Raw genomic sequence first — 22316 nt, 5'->3', positions numbered from 1 at the left:
CCCTCAGTTTGTTTTTCAGAGTCCATCGTCTCTCATGGTGCGTCCAATAAATAAAATCTTTAAAAAAAAAACCAAAAAAAAAAAAAAACCCAAAAAAAACCAAAAACAAACTTAGTAGTGTAAATATCCAGAGGTTACCTAAGATGATGTAAACAAGTATTGCAGTTGAACTATTCTATGATACGTTGAGTCTCTATGTGTTATAGATGAGAAAACTTAGTGAATGCTTAAGTGACCATTCCAGCCTCCCAGGAATTTCCAGTGTCTGGAGACATTTTTGGTTGTCAAAACTAGGGTAGTTGTGCTGTTAGCATCTTGTGGGTAGAGGCCAAGGTTGCTGAACCTATAATGCACAGACAGCTCCCATAACAAAGAAGTATCTAGCCAAGTGTGTCAGTAAGTACCCAGGTTGAGAAAGCTAATATATGTACTGACTACCTCAGTAGCACATTGTCACAATGGCATATCTAGAACTATTATGTCTTCTATTAATGGAAGTATTGTAGGAATGTATTTTTTCAGATCCAGGTCTGTCATTTTGCAAATCTCCAAGAGATTTCATCAAATCATACATAATCTTGTAAATGATTCATTTGAAGTTGTGCTTTGCACAGCCTACAGGGTGGAACATGGTGGCCCTGTTTGCCTGCTCTGGGCCAGGTGCGTTTCTTAGTGCTAGGAATATGTGATGGGTAAGAGCCACGATTTTTGCCTGCATGGGGCAAGTGCAGAGGTGAAGACACGCGATAAACCTCTGAACACATAAATGAATAAGCTAATTACAGATGGTGATAATTGCTATGAGGAGAAAAGTATGCTAAAGTAATGAGGTGAGAGAATTTTGAAGACATTTATTTCTTATTGTTTTTTTTAGAGCAGTTTTTAGGTTCACAGAAAAATTGAGGGGAAAATATAGAGATTTTCTGCATACTCCCTGCCCTCACACATGCATAGCCTCCCCCACTGTGAACATCCCCGACCAGAGTGCTATCTTTGTTACAGTTCATGAGCCTATATTGATACATTGTAATTACCCAAAGTTCATAGTTTACAGTTTATTCATGATGTTGTATTTACTATGGGTTTGGACAAATGTATGACATATATCCATCATTATGGTATTATGCAGAGTACTTTTAGTGCCCTAAAAATCCTCTGTGCTCCATCAACAGCCCCCTCCCGCCCCCCACCAAGTTCTTTAGCTATAGTTAAGAAAAGCATGTTTGAGGTGAGGCCTGAGTGATAAGAAACCAGCAAAGAGCTAGGGGAAGAGTATTTCCAGGTAAAGGAAACAAGCTAGTATAGGGGGCCAGAGGTGGAATAAGCTTTTTCCCCTCTGCTGTTTCTGTCTCCTCCTGTCTCCTCCTCCCCACCCTTTTTTTACCCCCTTGAGGACTGAAAGAAGGCCAGTGCAATTAGAGCATGAGGAACACGAAGAAAGAGTGAAATGAGATGAGGTCGGTAGGCCAGGGATGGATCAGATCATATAGGCATATAGAAGGAGTTTAGATTTTATTTTAATAAAATCTGCTAAAAAGTGAACAGTCTTTGGGGTGTTTAAACAGGAGGGAGGGATTGTGATTTTTAAAAGATCACTTTGGATGTGGAGAAGGAACTGTGAGAAGACAGAATGGAAGGACAGGAGCCGGTAGAATATTCTATATCAGAGAAGATGTTGGCTTGAAACAGGGTGGTAGTAGCCGCAGAAATAGAGGGAAGTGGAGGGATTCCCAGTATATCTTGGAGGGCAAGCCAGCAGGACTTCCTGATGGATTCAATGTGGAGAGTGAGGAAAAGAGGGTAATCAAGGATAATTACTGGATATTTTAACTGCACAAAAACTGGGATTGGTAAAGTGGGGGAGGCAGGCTTAAAAAGGGGGAATCAAGAGTTTTGTTTTAAAATGTGAGATTTGAGATTCTCTTTAGTCTAATTGAATAGGTAGTAACTATATCGCTATATGATTTTTAATGTACCATTGTTTTTTTAACTATATTCAAAACTGACACATGCTTATTGAAGCTAAAGACTTTTATTAAAGCTAGAAGGAATTTCAGACTAGCCAATTTGAGATTAAAAATGGCAACAAAGTTATGTGTTTTTTTTTTTTTTTTAAAGATTTTATTTATTTATTTGACAGAGAGAGAGCACAAGTAGGCAGAGAGGCAGGCAGAGGGACAAAGTTATGTTTATAATATTAGTTAATGAGACAGTAAAATGTTTTTAGAATTTAGAATTTATCCATCCAGTCCCTTTTGTGTCAGATTCACAGTGTTTCATTTTATACTATGTATTTTTATTTATCATTTTCACTTGATAGAGTGGTATCTTCTAAATACCATGTTTGTGCTCTTTGTTTCACTAACAAATAATTGAGCAAATGTGATTTTTTTCATCCTTATGAATGAACTCATTATATTGCCTTGAAAACCTGTATTTGATTTTCCTTTAATCTTACAGTTAACTCAGAAGCCAAAATCCTGAACAAAAGAACCATTTCTCTCTTCACATCTGTTTTAACATTTTCTGTGAGGAATCATGAAGTGAGAGAATGAGATCCTTAGATTGTGGAATGTTAGAGTTGAAAAGACTCTCAAACCATCTTGTTTACTTTCCTCAATTTACTAAAGAGGAAATTATGTGTTTTTGTTCCTAATGAAAATTTGTCCTTTCTGTATTGTTTCTCTTTGGAGTGGAAGTTCTTTGCTGAAAATGAGAAGGTGGTTTATGGAAAGGCCAGTGTCTCTGTATGTACTACCTACCTGGGAGGTGGTTTCAATAAGAAAACTTACTGGATCATTTAAGCAATGAAAACTTTTCTACTGCTCTAGTTTTCCCTTGCCCCTTCTCTTCATTCATGATGTTCTTTATTTAATCTGTATACAGTACTGTCCCTTGCTGTTAATTTCAGAGTTGTTAGTATAGAATAATGATGGGAGCTAGAAAAGAAGGAAGATAGAGTTACAGAAAACTGTGTAATTTTGAGACTGAAATTAAAGACAAAATACTAACTTAATATCTTCCAGGGGCGTAATGAGTTCCATACACTGATTTTTTTTGTTTGTTTTTGGTGGAAGGATTCATTTCTTGAAATTTCCAGTTTTGAAGTGGAAGTATGTGAACTCTTAGCAAATAGAGTGTATCCATCTAAATAATTCTAATAGTGCCTTAAATTTATATGTAGCACTGTCACAGACATCTCATTTTCTTCTCAAAATTGCACTCTGAAATAGGAAGACCAGATATCTCTTTTTAAAAGTGGATGAAAGTGAGATTTAGAAAGCATAGAGTAATTTGCCCAAGGTCACATGGCTAAATGAGAGCATATGCTAGGTCTTCTGACTGCACTTTCTGCTGAACAACGAGGCCTTTATGAAAATTGGCAGCAGGCTGGCTTCATGTTCCTCATTTCCAAACTCTGCCTCTGAGTATTTATGTTGAGCCCAGAGGTTAGATTCAACCATTGGTACTTGTTTTTTGACAGAATTTTTGTGCACACCTAATTTTCTCTTAGGCCAGGATAATTTTGCTTCTAAGAAGCATTCTAACCTTTCAGTGGATTTTTTGTTTATTTTGAAAGAAATAAACCTAACGTTATCATGGTGCGTTCTTTCACATTTCTAATGATTTTGCATCATTTTCTTTGAGTTTTTGTTCCCTCTTTTTATTTTTATTTATTATTTTTTTAAAGGATTTTATTTATTTGAGAGAGAACAAGCGAACTTGCACGAGTTGGGGGGAGGGGCAGAGGGAGAAGCAGACTCTCCGCTGAGCAGGAAGCCCAACAAGGGACTCGATCCCGGACCCCAGGATCATGACCTGAGCCAAAGGCAGATGCTTATCCGACTGAGCCACCCAGGCACGCCTTTTCCCTCTTTTTAAAATATAGAACTTAATGTAGATTGCATAGGCTTTTAAAAAAATGGTAGTTTCCCTTAGATTCTCTAGCTACATTAAATGCCAGTTGTGCATAAGGATAAAAATGTAATAGGAAAGGCAAGAGAGGTGTCTTTTTTTTTTAAATAAAAAACAAGTTAAATGAAATTCTAAATTTATAAAAATAAGGTTTAAAGGTAGTTGTATCCATTACAGAGTGATATGTCTTTTTGTGCAGGTGTTTATTAGCAGATTCCTTTAAATCAGTGAATCTATTTTGGAATGCTTATCTGATCACTTATGGCCCTTTAAGGAAAATAAACACAAATGCCAGGATTTAATCCTAACCTACTAAATCAAATCTTTGGGTCCTGGATGAATGTATTTTTTAAAATCTTCACAAGTGACTAAGATGCTCACTGTTGTTTAAAAATTAGTGCCTAGAGTTATAGTTCTTTTTTTTTTTTTTTTAAGATTTATTTTTAGAGAGAGAGCGCACAAGAGGGAGGGTCGAGGGAGAAAGGAGGGAGAATCTCAAGCTGATTTCATGCCTAGTACAGAGTCTGACATGGGGCTCGATCTCACCATCCTGAGATCATCCCCTGAGCCGAAACCAAGAGTTGGATGCTTAATCAGCTGTGCCATCCAGGCGACCCTATAGTTCTTTTATTTAAAATAATGTATTATAAACTTCTCAGGAGCATGGTTTGCAAAAAGGCAAATCTCTGTGTGTCCTCTGAGGAATATTTGGGAAATCAAGTTAGATTTTTTGTTGTTTGTTAAAGGAAAATGTCACATTTACTCACAGTTCACTATTTTTAAAAATATTGAGATAATTCATATATAAAGTTCACCCATTTAAAGTGTTGTACAATTCAAAAGTTTTAGTACATACACAGAATTGTGCAACCATCACAACACTCTTAATTTAGAACATTTTTATTATCTCTAAAAGAAACCTCTTTTACCCATTAGCTATCATTCCTATCCCCATGCCTTAACTCTAGGCAGCTGATTTCCAGTCTCCTTTCTGTCTCTATGGATTTTCCTGTTGTAGACTTTTTATATAATGGAATCATGGGATGTGTGGTGTTTTATGACCAGCTCTTTTACTTAGCATAATGCTTTCAAGGTTCATTTGTGTTGTATCACTTATCAGAACTTCATTTTCTTTTATGGCTGAGTAATATTCCATTGTATGGTTGTACTATATTGAAAAAAATGTTGCTATGAACATTTATGTACAAGTTTTTGTGTGCCCATATGGTTTCATTTCTTATACACAGGAGTGATTTTTCTGGACCATGTGTTAACTATGTTTGTAACATTTTGAGGAACTGCCAGACTGCTTTCTATAGCAGCTGTACCATTTTACATCCCCACTAGCAATGTTTGAGGGTTCCACTTTTTCCATATCCTGGCCGGCACTTAGTTTGGCCTGTCTTTATTATTTTTTTTAAACATATATATGTATATTTAAAGATTTTATTTATTTGACAGAGAGAGCATGAGCAAGGGGAGAGGGAGAAGCAGAAGCAGGCTCCCTGCTGAGCAGGGAGCCCAATGCTAGACTTGATCCCAGGACTCTGGGATCATGACCTGAGCCAAAGGCAGATGTTTAACCAATTGAGCCACCCAGGAGTCTGTTGCTTTTCTTTTTGAATATAGCCATCCGAGTGGGTGTGAAGTGGTATCTCATTGTGGTTACAGTTGACTCGAGGTTTTTTTTTTTTTAAGATTTTATTTATTTGAGAGAGAGCACAAGCAGAGGGAGCGGCAGGCAGAGCGAGAAGTAGGTTTCCTGCTGAGCAAGGAGCCCAATGTGGGGCTCAATCCCAGGGCCCTGGGATCATGACCTGAGCCAAAGGCAGACACTTAACTGACTGAGCCACCCAGGCGTCCCTGACTCTTGAGTTTTTTTAAATTTTTTAATTTTTTAAAGATTTTATTTATTTGACAGAGAGAGACACAGTGAGAAAGGGAACACAAGCAAGGGGAGTGGGAGAGGGAGAAGCAGGCTTCCCACTGAGCAGGGAGCCCAATGTGGGCCTCCATCCCAGGACCCTGGGATCATGACCTGAGCAGAAGGCAGACGTGTAATGACTGAGCCACCCAGGCTCCCCTACTCTTGAGTTTTTATCAGGAGATCTACCTAGGTTAGCTATGAACTGAAGATTTTAATTATTTAACCTCTTTGAAGACTCTGGAGATAGAAATTAAATTCAAACCTATTAAAAACTCAAGTTGTGTCTGTTCAACTTCTAATGGTTCGGTTCTTTTTGTCTATACCGTTAAACTACTTTAACCTACTATCATCTCCCATCTGGAATATTGGGCTAGATCTCCTAATAGGGCTTTCTGTTTTGTTTCTTGTTTTTGTCCAGTGTATTCCTCACACAGTTGCTAAAGAGAATTCTTAAAAAATGCAGAGTTTTGTTAGCCATTTCCATTTTAAAAAATTCATTTGCTTCCCATTGCTCTTAGGACAAAATCCCATCTCTTTTCCATAATCTACAGGACTCTGATGATCTCACCTCTCTGGTTGTCTGAATTCATTTCAGGACATTCTCCTTCTTGGTCAGTGAGCCTTAACCACACTGGCCTTATTTCCTTACACAGGCTAAGTTCTCTCCAGCTACAGAGCCTTCAAACGTGGTTATTTTCTCTGCCTTGGGTGTTGTTAGGGCCACACTTCTGGCTAACTGCTGCTTATTCTTTAGTATTTAAATTAAATATCACTTCCTTAGAAAAACCTTTCACAAATTCTCTATCTCCACTTCATTCTATTTCATCTTTCCCATTCTTAAAGCATACCATTTATATTTCATCACAATACACACCATAACTTGTAATTATATATTTATATGATTAGATGTTAATAATTATTTTTGCTTGTAGACTATGTTCCATGGTGGAACAAATCTTGCCTTTTGTCACCCCATCCTCAGATTCTAGCCCAGTCTTTTTGATTTGTGGTGGGTGTATAACACATAGTTGTTGAATAAATTTATCAGTAGCCAATATAGTGTTTTAGGTCTAAATTGTTTCAGGTAGTTTCCATAAAAAGATGTATAGAAAGAGAATATTGGGGCATGCTGTTTTGATGTTCAGGGAAAATTAGTCAACATACTTGTTTAATCTGTGATAGAATAAGTATATTTTTATTATTTATCAGAAGAATGATAGCTCATATTTATTGGGCCTGTACAATGTATGAGGCAACTTTCTAAGCTCTTTTGCACATATCATCTCATTCATTCCTGGAGTAGCCTTATAGAGTAGGTATTAGTAGTATTTGTTTTACAGAGAAGGAAACTAAGGTTCCATTGAATTTATGTGAGTGATACACTGGGACTCTTACTGGAGGTTTTTAATATACTACTTTTCTTCATGGGGCTGGATTTTCCTTTCATTGATCTATTGTCAAAAGTGTGATTTGGCAGTTTGAATGGTTATTTGTCTTTAATATAATACATTTTAAAGGACACTGTTTTCATAGATGGTCAAAATTGTGGAAAAAGAGACTCTGTGATAGATGGTAGTGATCCATTGTAATTGTGGAATTGACTCTTAAGTAGCTTCAAATGAAATAGTGCACAATTAATTCATTTCCCTGTGTGTGAGGGTCCTTTATTTGAGGCAATGGAGAGGTTAATTTACTTTATTCCTTAAGCAAAATGGTTTTTTGTTTTTTTAAGAAAGAGGACTAGGAATCAAATACAGTTGACCCTTGAATGATACAGGTTTAAACTGCATGGGCCTACTTATATGTGGATTTTTTTTTGAAATATGAAGTACCAGTACTATAAATGTATATTATTTATGATTTTTTAGTAACATTTTCTTTAGCCTACTTCATTGTAAGAATACAGTATATAACATACAAAATATGTATTAATCAACTGTTTATATTATTGGTAAGGCTTCTGGTCCATAGTAGACAATTAGTAGTTAAGTTTGTGAGGAATCAAAAGTTATACGTGGATTTTTGACTACATGGGGGGTCAGTGCCCCATCCCTTGGTTGTTCAAGGGTTAACTGTACTTATAAAATTAAAATCTCTGGAATAGGAGTCTGTTTTTTATAAGCTCCCTCATATGATTCTGGGGCACACTTAAAATTTGAGAACTAGTGATTATAGCCTTCTCCTTTTCATGATATATATGTATATATTCTAGACTGATGGAACTTCAGCAGGGTAGGTCCAGAGTAGCTGCATGTGTCCTTATCCATAAGTGGAGTATTTGATAGTATGTACTTTGTCTCGTAGTGTGGTAGTGAGAACGATGCCTGGTATATGGAGAGTACTTACAAATGTTGGATATGACACATCATTGGAGGCCTATATTTTTGTCAGAAAAGATCTGCTTAAATTTCACCTTAGAAAGGCAGACTGTTCTATCCAAAAGACAGGGCATAATCTATTGGATATTGTTCTTATTAGACTTTGTAATCATCTTTAAAAAAAGATTGACTTTGTTATTATCTGTTTTTGCTAACATAAACAGAATGCCTATCCCCAACACTTAAAATAGTTTGGAGTGTTGTATTTGCTCAATAAATAAGGAAAGGAATGAGTGAATGATTGAACCTAAGTTTTAGCCCTGGTCCACTGCTAGCCAGCTGTGTGATTTTGGCCCATTTTCTTTATTTCTTTGGGCCTCATTTTCTTAATATTGAAATGAAGTTGTTGGAACTAGGTGATAGCTAAGGTTTTCTCAACCTCCACATGTCTGTGGTCCCCCACTATAGTTTTAACTCTTGTTTGTTAGAGGATAAAAGATGAATGAGGGTCATAATTAGTTTTTCATGGATTGGTCTAATTAGGTGTCTTTGCTTAATAACTCTATTTAATAGCTACTTTTATCACTTTTACCAAGTTTGTTTTTATTTAGTGAAGCCATTTCTGTACTTCAGTAGATAATCTCAAAGGAAGCAGTTTGGTAAAAGGAAAAAAAAAAAGCAGAGTTTTGGGTTCAGAGAGACCTGGATTTGAATCTCTGATCTCTTCTACATCATTGTTTCCCAACATTTTTGAGAAAAAACAACAGAAAACCTTATTGAAGTATAATATGCATGCAGAAAAGTGCATATATTGTAAATGGATAGTGTGATAAATTTGTATAAACTGGGCACCACCTGTGTAACCAGTACCCCTAGAGGTCCCCTTAATGCCTTCCCTCCTCCATAGTGACGCCTGTCTCTTTCCCAGAGGTAACCATTGTCCTGACTTCTAATGGTATAGTTTAGTTTTCCTGTTTTTGTACTTTATGTCATCAGTACCATTCAGTATGTACTCTTATATCTGGCTTCTTTCAGTATCATGTTTGTGAAATTCATTTGTACTTTGTGTAGCTGTAGTTTGTTCATTTTGACTTTCTTTGTGTGACTATAACATATTTATTCTCTTAATGAAGGCTAGTGGGTTGTTTCAAGTTTTGGGCTATTATAAAAAGTATTTCTATGAATATTCAAGTACTTGTCTTCTGGTGAATGTATAGAAGTATTTCTGTTAGCTCTGTACCTAGGAGTGGAATTGCTGGGTCAGGGATGACCCCTTTCCTCCTTTAAACAACAAAAACATTTAACAGATGCTCACATGATGGTCATATTTTTAATATTAGTTTGAAAAAAATGCCTGATAGAAATTGACCAGGAATTCAGTTCATTTATGTAAGATACTGTCGTTAGTTTGGGAATCAAGGTACCACTCAGAGCTGTGTAACTTCCCTTAGATTGATTTCTTTATTTACCATGATAGATCTGGATTTCCACATCATAAAATGGGGATAAAAATACTCATCTCAGAAGGTTGTTGAGGATTTGATTATTTAATTTGTAAAAGCAGTGCAATGTCTGGCATGCTAAAGTTAGTGCACAATAAATAAGAATTCTGTTACCCCATCCTTCTCTGTAATAGTACTCAAGCAATTGCAATAAATCCTGGTAATCACATCCTGAACTTATTCTTACATCTCAGCCACCCTTGACTTCAACATTTTTTTTTCCACAAAGGTGTTTTCTAAATCTATCATCTTAGTACTGACCCCTTTATTGGACCTTTAACTGCTTTAAATTGAACTCATTTAGCCTGCTCCCTCCCCCATAAGCTTTTCCTTCAGATGTCCTGGTTTCTATTAAATAGTCCCAGCTTTCTTCCAAGTATCCAAACCTGGTTCCTAGAATGTCAGAGTGGAGGGAATACTAAGAGTCATTTAGTTTAGTAAAGATGCATGCATGCATTTATTCTTTCTGCAGATTTTTTAGGTGCTTTTAAAAAAAGATTTTATTTATTTATTTTTAGAGAGAGAGTACAAGTCGGGGCGGGGGTGCAGGGACAAGCAGACTCCACACTCTGTGAGGAGCCCAACGCAGAGCTCGGTCTCATGACCCGAGATCATGACCTGAGCCGAAACCAAGAAAGAGTTGGATGGCTTAACCAACTGAGCCACCTAGGACCCCGGTGTTTTTTTTTAAGATTTTATTTATTTATTTGACAGAGAGAGAGACAGCGAGAGCAGGAACACAAGCAGGGGGAGTGGGAGAGCGAGAAGCAGGCTTCCTGCCGAGCGGGAGCCCGATGTGGGACTCGATCCCAGGACCCTGGGATCATGACCTGAGCCAAAGGCAGACGCTTAACGACTGAGCCATCCAGGCACCCCCCCGGTGTTTTTTTAAGTATGTATTGGCACTCTGGGAATACAAAGATAAAACATAGTTTCTGCCCTTAAGCAGCTAACAGTCCAGTTAGAGGGACAGACAAGGAAATCACTACATTTGTGGTAAGGGATGTACGATTGTACAGGATACTGTAGGAGTAACTGTACTTTCAGCTGGGGGTCTAGGGAGGCAAAACTTGAGTTTCAGAGTTAACTAAGAGAAAAGACTAAGGGCATTCTAGGCAGAGGGAACGGCAGATGTGAAGACACAAGTAAGAAATAGTATGATGCTTTTAGGGAATAGTACCAATAATAGCTAGCATGTATTGAGTATACATTAGTATGTACTGGTGTCTAAGCCTGGAAAGTGTTCAGCATAGCTAGAATGAAAGATCAAGAGTGCAAGGTAGTAGAGGGTTTGGTAGCAAGTAAGCCTAGACAATTGAGGCCTAAAATCCAGATTTCTAGACTCCTGGTGCAGTATTCTTATCATCCAGAATTCTTTTTGAAATGTATAATGTGGTTTGTTGGTTGAAATGAATAGGCCATTTCTTCCAGGCCTCTGACTCCTGGGTTCTTTTAACTATATTTGCTAAAGTATATAGTTTAGTGTTTTGTAAGCTTCCTTAGACAAAACCACAAAAGAGGCATTTTAAACCAGGTTGCCCTGATCTTTAGTTTACATGTTTTCTTCACATCTTTGAGTTTTCAAGGTATTAAGTCAAAGAGAGCAGCCTTTATGGTTGTCCAGAAGGTTGTTGAGGATTTGATTATTTAATTTGTAAAAGCAGTGCAGTGTCTGGCAGTAAGTAAACTTCTGCTCCAGATTCTTCTTCATAAGTGGGGGGATAAGGAGCCAACTTTTACTCATTTCACCTAGGAATTATTTATTGAGCAGTTTTACTTTAACCAAACTCACGAGAATGCCACTGTATATTAATTTATCCTAAGAAAGCTATCTTGTAAATAGGCTCTCTTCTGCTGATCCTGCATTTTCTTTTCTGGAGGGAAATGTATTTAGGACATTCAGTTAAGGTTAGATAGAGTTGCTATGTGACAATAAAAAAAAATTGGATGATTTTATTTTATTTTTTATTTTTTTTTATTTTTATTTTTTTAAAGATTTTATTTATTTGACAGAGAGAGACACAGCGAGAGAGGGAACACAAGCAGGGGGAGTGGGAGAGGGAGAAGCAGGCTTCCTGCTGAGCAGGGAGCCCGATGCGGGGCTCGATCCCAGGACCCTGGGATCATGACCTGAGCCGAAGGCAGACGCTTAACGACTGAGCCACCCAGGCGCCGCAAAAAATTGGATGATTTTAAAGATCTTTTCTGTTAAGCTTTGATAGAGACAACTAGTCTGTACAGGCTAAGAGTATATATATTTTTAGGCAGCCCAAAATGAATGTTTTATACATTAGATATTGTACTTATTTTACTGGACAATTCAAGAGACACATTCATCAGTGCCTTTTCTCTTTCAGCTTTCATTTTTTTGTACACACCTTAATTTCCATTAACCTATGCGTTTGTCTTTGTTAGCTATATCAGCTTACTACCTTACTACACATTTCAGATTTCTAAATTTAAGCTGGATTCAGCCTGTCAACTTTCCAAAAAGACCATTAAATAACCTGTTGCTCAAACTAAGCCAGGTTTATTACTTGCTGCAGTAAGAGTGCATTCCACATAAAGCATCCTAATAGTGTTTTACAAAGGAGAGGTCATGAATAGATACTTACAGGGTTTGGAGGTCTGGGTTCTAGTGGTTTAAGTCAGGTCTTTGAATACAGCAGTCATGGGGTGCCTGGGTGGCTCAGTCAGTTGAGCGTCCAGTTCTTGATTTTGGCTCAGGTCATGATCTCAGGAGATCGAGCCCTGCGTGGGGCTCTGCTCTCAGCGCAGTCTGTTTGGGATCCCCCTCCGTCCCTTGCTCTCTCTCTAAAATAAATAAAATCTTTAAAAAAAAGAATACAGGGGTGGCTGGGTGGCATAGTCTGTTAAGTGTCAGACTCTTGGTTTCAGCTCAGGTTGTGATCTCAGGGTGATGAGATCAAGCCCTACATTGGACTCTGTGCTCAGGGCACAGTCTGCTTAGAGTTTCTCTCTTCCTGTCCCTCTGCTCCCCTCCACCACGTGTGTGTGTGTGTGTATATGCACGCGTGTGCACATGTGCTCCCTCTCAAATCTTAAAAAAAATATATATACATAGCAGTCATATTGGTGTTACACAGAGTTTGTGATTTGATATTTTAGGATTGGTGGAGCAAGTCTCAATGAACAAGTATTTGATTAAGTGAGCAGATTTGCCCAGTTGAACAGTTGATTGTACTAAGGAACTGATTGAGCAGTTTGTTGTTTAGTTAAATGAATTTTTGAGAAGTTTCTAAAGCCGATAATAAAGTTATTTACTGGGTGGTATTCTTAACCTTCCTGGGCAGGATTTCCCTGGAACAGATGATAAAAATAGGGGCCTTTAGATCTTAGTCCTTGTAATTAAGCTATCTGTGAATGCAGAAGATCTCAGTTCTCAGCGACATCTGTAAAGGCAGACAAATTTTAACCAAAGATTTACTGTTCTCTGCCCTGGGTATTTTACCATTTCCTTGACCTTTATTTTCTAACTGTGGAAGGTATTACGATTGTGGATCTGTGTGGCATTTTGTCTACTGGTCTACTGACTTCAACTAATATTTATGTTATAATTTATGTCTTGCTACTCTCCTGAATGCATCCTTATTTTCACTTGAACTGAATGGGTCTCTTGTCCTCAAAGTGGTACTTTAGCTTTTTTCCCCATTGTTGATTATTTTCTTTTATCTTTTCAAAATTCTGTTTTTCATGCAACCTTTTCTGAGCTCCACATCTCCCTACCTTTAATAACTATACCTTATTCCTATTTTAGTCATTTATATGGCTAAGTCAGACCCTCATTAGGTTGTAAGCCCATGGAAGACGGAGACTATACTTTACTCATCTGTTTAAGAATCTTTTTAGTAGGGACGCCTGAGTGGCTCAGTCAGTTAAGCATCTGCCTTCAGCTCAGGTCATGATCCCAGGGTCCTGGGATGGAGTCCCACCACATCGGGCTCCTTGCTCAGTGGGAAGCCTGCTTCTCCAACTCTGCCTGCTGCTCCCCCTGCTTGTGTTTTCTCTCTTTCTGACAAATAGATATATTTTTTATTTTATTTTTTAAAAATTTTATTTATTTATTTGACAGAGAGACAGCGAGAGAGGGACTCGATCCCAGGACCCTGGGATCATGACCTGAGTCGAAGGCAGACACTTAACCGTCTGAGCCACCCAGGTGCCCCGTGATCTTCTTAATATAGATGCTATTTAGTGTTGAAAGGGAGATCTTTGGGTACTGTGGTTTAGTGCCTGCTAATGGGAAATTGAATGTCATTTCAAATGCTCATGACAAGGTAGTTCTTTAGAGTTAATATTGGAAGACAAAGACTATTTTTTATACTGTGCCCAGGATAGGCTTTCTAAACCATTGTTGTGTGGCATAGCCGTGAACTTGCGTGTGTACCCTAGAGAAAGTATTTTTTTTATCCTGTGTTCTAGCCAATGTTTGACTCTACCATTTTATTCCTACTTGTTATCCTCTGTCTAACCCAGGGAGTTATATTTACTTCCACCGACTCTATGTAGAGCTCTTAATCAGCAACTCCATAATGCTTGAACACAATATATAGCTCATTATGGGCTAGTATTTTAGATGTTTATTTTTTGAGGACATATTTGTGAGTCTTCTGTTTTAGGAGGGGGAGAATTGGAGACAATCCTTGGTAAATTAACAGACAAAGAATACTTTGTACTTCTGAATGAAACATTCTTTTATAAATACTGAGAAATTTTGCTGACATATTGGGATGGATAGAAGTATTTATCTTTACTGGGATATGTATTTCTGACCACTGACTACATTCTGCCTCAAAGCATACACTGGACCACCAGAAATGGAATTATAGTTGACCCTTGAAAAGTGCAGAGGTTAAGGGTGTGTCGACTTTTTGAAAATCTGTGTATAACTTTTGACTTCCCCCAAAACTTACCTGCTGGTAGCCCACTGTTGATTGGAAGCCTTACTGATAATATAAAAGTTGATTAACACATATTTTATATGTTCTATATATTATGTACAGTATTATATACTGTACTGTATAAGCTAGAGAAAAATGTTACTAAGGAAAGCATAAGGAAGAGAAATACATTTGTGGTACCGTACTGTAAAAAATTCATGTGTATGCGGATCTGTGCTATTCAAACCCGTGTTCAGTGTCAGCTGTATTACTGTTGGGTGGTATTTATTAACAAAACTGACTTAAAAAAAAAAAAAACGGATGTAGTTACATATCTTAGAAATGTAATCCACAGTGAAATCCTTGCCTTACGTATAGGCTTGCATTCTGTTAAATTGAAATTAATTTTTTTGGAAGCACTATTTTGGGTAGAAAGGGCAGTTGTAAAAGATGAGAAGAGAAAATGTGGACAAGCAGCTTTAATGCTTTGCAAGGTTCCAGTATGCATGAGTTTCAGTTATCATGGGTTAGTTAAATAATACCAGGCTCTCAACAGTATGGTTCAAATTTCTCTTACTGTGGTATATTTACTGTGTGTAATTGCGTAAAGCACAAACTTTTGTGCTAGCTTTTCAGTCTACAATCTGCATATCTACTGTGCAAATAGTAGATACGCATCGTGATTAGTGACCAGTCATGTCACTTCTTTGAAAGTCTATCATGACTGATTGGTTATCATACATCTGTCATTCATTTAATGCACAAGACAGCGAGTATAGGTTGTGTGGTTTCCCAGCGATAAACCCATATGACTTTTTACAAAAATGGATAATCAGAAGGGGGAATTGGCTAACAAAGATAAAAATAAAAGCAAAGAAATGAAACTATTAATGCTGCATTTGCAAATCAGATCAAACATAAATGCTGTAGAAGAAATACCTGATTGGGACTGGGAATGTTGACGTTGCTACCACTTAAGAGATTCTAGATGTGCAGCCAGAGGAATATAGTGAAGGCAAACTGGTCAACATAAAGGAGTAAAGCGTTTGTGACAAAAAGGATGAAGATGTCCAGAGAGGTGATGCAGGGGAAAAAAGTCAAGTTAAAGGAAATCTTAAAGATACTTCATGAGGTGACAGCACAAAGAATAAAATATTGAAAGCTGATCCAAACTTAGAGTATGGACAATTTCCCTAGGCTGAGAAAAGATGCTCACTTTGTATCATAAATTATACAACAAGAAGGCAAGCACTGGGGCACCTGGCTGGCTCAGTTGGTAAAGCAGGTGACTCTTGATCTTAGGGTCATGAGTTCAAGCCCCACATTGGGTGTGGAGTCTATTTAAAAAACGCACACAAAAAACACTGTTCAAATTACTCTTGGTAAGTTTCTTACAAATAAATAAATACTTAATTCTCAATGTTTCTGTTTTAAAACATAGCATACTAAATACTAGTTTTACTATTTTTAAAATTTCCTTATACATTTATAACTGATAGAGTTTTTAATATTTTAACAATTTTTAAAGGTCATGAAATAGCCATTTTCCTCATTGGTTATTAAGATTGCTTTACATGATTTTGGCTTGCACAGTCATTTTTACTATCCTGCACTACTAGAAAGCAAGGTCTGCCTGTATGTGTTGTGGCCTTTTGGTCAAATGTCTGTTATCCACAAAGTCAGGCACTTTTATAAGTAGAAAACAATGTGAGTGGAAAGAATATAGCATGAACTTTGGAACTTACATGGACCTGAGTTGAACTTCTGACTGGTATTTTCTAGGTGTGTGACCCTGAGCAAATCATTTAGCCTCAAGTTCCTCATCTGTCAAATGGTAGCTGCTCAATGAGTACTTTCTAAATTTTTTGAATGAATGGTTACCATTTAGCCATGGCACTAGTAACCACTTCTTAGTAAGAAGTGTGAAGTATCTTATAAAATATTTTTTTTTCTTATGTGAACACATAATACTGTAGTAGGTGTATAGATCCTCTCTCATCATTTTCTTTAGATCAGAGTTTCTCAGCGACTCTTGACATTTTAACTAGATAGTTCTTTGTTTTGGAGAACTGTCTTTTGCATTGTAGGGTGTGTAACAGCATCCTGCCCCCTACCTACTAGTTGCCTGTATCATTTCCCCCAACTTGTGACAAGTAAAGATGACTATAGATATTGCCAGATGTCCCCTAGGTGGGGGAGCAAAATTGCCCCTAGTTGAGAACAACTGCTTTAGACTTTGTGTTTTCTTAATTTCTTTCTTTCCTTTCTGTCTCTCTTCTTCAGTGCCGCCTTCTCTCTGTTGCTAAAGTAAGTTTGTAAACACAGATGTTAATTGTGTTCAGCTTGGCCCAACCTCATCATTTAAATGCTCAGCTTTGCCTGCATGATAAAACCTAAAACCCCTTAGTATGAAAAACCTTTAGCACCTCTAGTTCTCTCTCCTGTTTTTGTTTTTGAAAGCATTTTATTGAGGGATGATTTACACAAACAACGTTTTATTGAGGGATAATTTAAACACAGTAAAATACCCAAATCTTAAATATATAGCATCATGACACTACCTATATATTATCACCACAGATCAAGATTCAGATTATTTTCATCATTTCAGAAACTTTCTCTCATGCCTTTTTCAAGTCGGTAACCTCTCCCCACCTTTCCTTTATTCCCAGAGAGAACCATTATTCTGACTTCTACCACAATAGATTGTTTGCTTGTTGCTGAACTTAATATAAATGGAATCATAAAATATATATTCTCTTTATGATTGGCATGTTTTTGCTACTTACCCATACTCTTTTGTATGTTAGTTGTTCTTTTTAATTACTGAGTAGTAATCTGTTGTATCTGTTACATGAATATATCACACTTGTTTATCCATTTTCTTATTGATAGTTGGATTGTTTCTGGTTTTTGACTATTATGAACAGTGCTGCTGTGGACACCTGTGTCCTTTAAAATTTTTTTTATCATGGTAAAATACATAGTATAAAATTTGCCATTCTAGCCAGTTTTCAGGGTACAACTTAGTGGCACTAATTACATTCACAGTGTTGTACAGCCATCACCACTATTTCCAAAATTTTTCAACATCCCATACAGAAAATCTGTACCTATTGAATTAGAACTTACCATTCCCTTCTTCCAGTCCAGCCCCTGGTACCCACTCTCCACTTCTCTAGTCTCTGTGAATTGCCTATTCCAGATTTTTCTTATAAATGGAATTGAACAATATTTGCCCTTTTGTGTGTGGCATAATTCAGTGTTTATCCATGTGGTAGTACATACTAGAACTTCATTCCTTTTTATGACTGAGTGTAATATTCTGTGTATGTGTATGCCACATTTTATGTATGTATTTGTTGATGGGCATTTGGATTGTTTCTGTGCTTAACCTTTTTTTCTTAAAGATTTTATTTATTTATTTGACAGAGATAGAGAGAGAGAGCGAGCGAGCACAAGCAGGGGGAGAGGGAGAAGCAGGCTCCCCATAGAGTAGGGAGCTCAATGTGGGGCTCGATTTCAGGACCCTGGGATCATGACCTGAACTGAAGGCAGATGTTTAACTGACTGAGCCACCCGGGCGGCCCTGTACTTAACCTTTTCTAGTCTCACATCACATTTACTTGTTGCTGAAGCAGCCGTGCTAAACTATGTATTCTTTGTGTCATGCTTTTTCTTTCCTCTCTGTTTTTGGATACATGCCGTTGCCTTTACCTGTTGTCTTTCCCCTGTCATGCCTGATTCATGAATCTCTTACACATTTTTCAGGTCTTGGTTGATGTTACCTTTCTAGGAAACTTCCCAACAGTGCCAAAGTTAGCTGTTTTCTCTTTTCTATTTGTATCAGACCTTTTTCATACAGTTCAGTAGCTCCTTGCTGTATTTACTTACGTGCATATCTTCTCCCCTAGGTTGTGATACTAACTTTAATGTTCTCAGTACCTAGCCCATCATTATAATAATAAAGACCATCATTTATTGCCTTCTAAGTCCTGGGCCCTATGATAGTTTCTTTTTATTATCTTTTATCCCTAAAACAGATCTGCATTATAGGTATGGTATTGTTAAAATCATTTCACAGATAAGGAAACTGATGCTTAGGTTAAATGTAATCTTGTCAAAGATGACAGAATTTGTCACTAGTCACCGTTTATCTTGACTTCAGACTCACTCTTAATCCATTATGGCAAGCTACCTTTTCCTAAAAAATGTTTGACTAAATGAATAAACAAAGTTTTTGGCAACTAGTTGGTGTTTGACTCAGACCATACATCCTACATTCTGAATGTACTTGTTTTCTTTCGATAAACACATATTAGCTCCCAACAGCAGTGTCATTGTTCTTACCTCCTTATGATTGGGAAGTTGAACCATTCATCTCTCTTTTCTGTAGAAAGTGTGAGTTCCCATGGAGAGAAGCACCCTATCATTTTTCTTATCTAAGTTTCCAATTTAAGATTAAGTGTGTGAAATGCCCTTTCTTTTGCCAGGGAATCTGGTTTACCTTTTCCTATCAGTAGTCTTCTATGGATCCAAATGTATTATTAGCCTGATACTCAGAACTACTGACCGTAAGTAATCCCATTGATATTTCAGACCAGTTCTGCAACTTAATTCAGTTTTACTTACGTTGGTATAGGAAATATCTAACTAGTCCTACTTTATATGCTCATTTATATGTAGTTTTATTAGAAACTGCTGGCATAATTTATTTGTAAGGAAATCAAGACTGAATCCTCGTTTCTGTTACTCTTTGTGAAGATCGAATACATGTTGAACATGCATAAATATTTAAGCTATTTTAAATTTTTTAAAGATTTTATTTATTTATTTGAGAGAGAGAGAGAGAGAGAAACAGTGTGAGAGGGGAGAGGGTCAGAGGGAGAAGCAGGCTCCCCGCTGAGCTGGGAACTCGATGCGGGACTCAATCCCAGGACTTTGGGATCATGACCTGAGCTGAAGGCAGTTGCCCAACCAACTGAGCCACTCAGGCGCCCTGCTATTTTACATTTCATAGATAAATTTATATTTTAAATTCAGTCTGCTGATCCTTTTAAGCTATTGTCTATTTTATGTTTAATTAGACACCTTTAAATTTTTTGTTGAAAAAATTTTAAAGCATTAATTAATTGAGCTGTAGTGAAGTATATAACATATTACACAGAGCTGTTCTGGGGGCCATGGGGAAGAAGACCACATAGACACTTAAAATCTCACTTAGGAAATGATACACTAAAAAAGTAAAATTATGTCAAACATGAAATAAAACAGTATAAGTCAATAAAATAAGAGCTGTAAATCAGATATTATATTCGTTGTCAAATGAGGGCTACAGACTTCAATTGCTAGAAAAGTTCAGAAGAGGAGGCAGTTGCTGTGGGTTAGGTAGGACATATACATTCTCTGGTGAAAATTGCTTCTTGATTGAGAGAGGATTGAAAAACTCTAAAATATTACAGTGGTTTGTAGCCCTCCATAGGGCCACAGTACATAAATAGATAACACAGTATATTGTGTTAATGAAATTTCCTGGGGATGGAAGAAGCAATCTAAAAATGCTTGGTGGGGGAGGGGAAGGTAGCAATCATGAAAGAAAGCTTGAGCAACTGGACACTGAAGGACAGGGAAGTTTCAGGGAAGTAAAGAACGGAGGGTGTTTGTTTTTTTTTTTAACATTTTAAAAATTTAAATTCAATTAATTAGCATATAATGTATTATTGGTTTCAGAGGTACAGACCTGTGATTAATCAGTCGTATATAATACCTAGTGCTCATTACATCACATGCCCTCCTTAATGTCCATCACCCAGTTACCCCATCTCTCCACCCCCCTCCCCTCCAGCAACCCTCAGTTTGTTTCCTATGATTGAGAGTCTCTTATGGTTTGTCTCCCTCTCTGGTTTCGTCTTGTTTTATTTTTACAGAGGGTGTTTTATAAGTAAGAATAGAGTCAAGGTAAATTTCTTGGAGAACATGATTTTTTAACAGTTGAGATTGAATATGTAACATGTTTCAAGTGCTGCTTAATACTAAGCCCCTAGTTATCTTGAAAGGTAAAGAATAGGAAAATGAAACCTTAGGATTTCTTTTTAAACATGTTCAAATTCAAGTGTTGTGGTAGATTACTTACTATGCCTACATGTTCATCCTTACCAGTTGTCTGACTGGAGGTAGAAGGTCATTCATTTCTTCATGCAGTCATGTTAGCCAGTACTGTTTATCTAACAGACTCTTAGTAGATACGGAATTCCAGTTCTCTTGTGCTGTCATCTTCACTGAGTGGCAGAATCTCAAAATTTTAGAGAATAGGGAAGACTGTAGAGATTGTTTAGTTTTAAACTCCTTCTTTTAGATAGAAATGAGAAAATTGAGGCTCAGGTTGAGAGACCTATATACGGTTCCATCAATACTAGTGGTAAAACCACACTTAACTACTTAGGTCTCCTGACTTCTGTTCCATTGCCCTTCTCACAGTATCATTCTGTCTCTACTAGTGTGAAACTTCATCTGGAAACAAATCTTAATTTTAGTGATTCATCCCTTAAGGTCTATCCGGATTGTCTTTTCTTCATTTCATCAAGAATGTGGAAAGATCGTGCATGTGGGAGTTTTTACTTTTTTTTTTTTTTTTTTAACCTTGGGCAACTTATTTTAACCTCTTTGCCTGATGTTCTTTATATGTTAAATGGGGGTAAACATACTTACCTAATAATAGGTGACTGTCAGGATTAAGTTAGATGGCCTGTATAAATCCCTTTCATTTATGGTTGGCATATCTTAAGAATTGAATAAACACTTTTTTTCTCTTGTTGTTTTTTTTTCCCTCTTTTTACCCTAGAGTACTTACCATATTGTATTACAGTTATTTATTTTATATGTACCAGGTGGGGTTCTTAGAGATTTTCCCCTCAGCAATTTCTCGACTGTGTATATACAATAATAATTTGTGATCTGTGAATATAATCTTAAAACAAAAAATGAACCATTCAAGCTACCCCAGGAATTTGCTACTGAAACAAACATGGGAATGCTCTCGTATTTCATTTGTCTGCCAGAAAGAATTGAGTAACTATTGTGCATTTTTAATACTCATAATTCTATAATAAACTGACAGTACTTCCTATATTGTTACTTGTTTGAGGCCTTGCTTTGACCTTGAGAGAATTATTTCATTATAATTTTTTAAGGTCAGTGTATTGATTGTTTCATTTGGCTCCTGGTCTCTGTCCCTGACTGTTTCTATGATTGCCTTATAGATCTCTGAGGAATATGAGTGCAATGATGAAGCTTCTCAGGAAGATGAGGGGTTTATGGGCATGTCCCCTCTTTTACAAGCCCATCATGCTATGGAAAGAATGGAAGAATTTGTTTGTAAGGTAAGATAGCAGTTTCTTATCATTTCTGTGCTATATATTTAACCCTTCCCAAACAGGAACCTTTAAGGAGATTTGCAGTACCTTAGCCTTTGGTTTACTTTGGACATAGTCCGTGGCAAAATGCAGACAGAAACAATCTCATGACTTTAACCCTGTTTAAGACAAAATACATTTGTTTTTTTTTTTTTAAAGATTTTATTTATTTATTTGACAGAGAGAGACACAGAGAGAGAGGGAACACAAGCAGAGGGAGTGGGAGAGGGAGAAGCAGGCTCCCAGCAGAGCAGGGAGCCCGATGCGGGGCTCGATCCCAGGACCCTGGGATCATGACCTGAGCCGAAGGCAGACGCTTAACGACTGAGCCACCCAGGCGC

At 37.1% G+C, this 22316-nt stretch overlaps 1 protein-coding gene across 4 annotated transcripts in view; it reads left to right on the top strand.

The window, feature by feature from the left end:
* ADIPOR2 (adiponectin receptor 2) overlaps positions 1–22316 on the top strand; it is a 97223-nt gene that overhangs the window by 60139 nt on the left and 14768 nt on the right. For all 4 annotated transcript variants that reach the window (XM_081820995.1, XM_081820998.1, XM_081820996.1 and 1 more), the window contains exon 3: positions 21823–21942. In XM_081820995.1, the coding sequence (XP_081677121.1) occupies positions 21823–21942 (120 nt within the window). The remainder of the gene's footprint in view (positions 1–21822; positions 21943–22316) is intronic.

Source organism: Leptonychotes weddellii, chromosome 5 (assembly GCF_054177405.1).
Source record: "Leptonychotes weddellii isolate Sample4059 chromosome 5, ASM5417740v2, whole genome shotgun sequence".
NCBI lineage: Eukaryota > Metazoa > Chordata > Mammalia > Carnivora > Phocidae > Leptonychotes > Leptonychotes weddellii.
The sequence above is the reverse complement of the archived record's forward strand: the minus strand, read 5'-3'. Positions and strand labels throughout refer to the sequence as shown.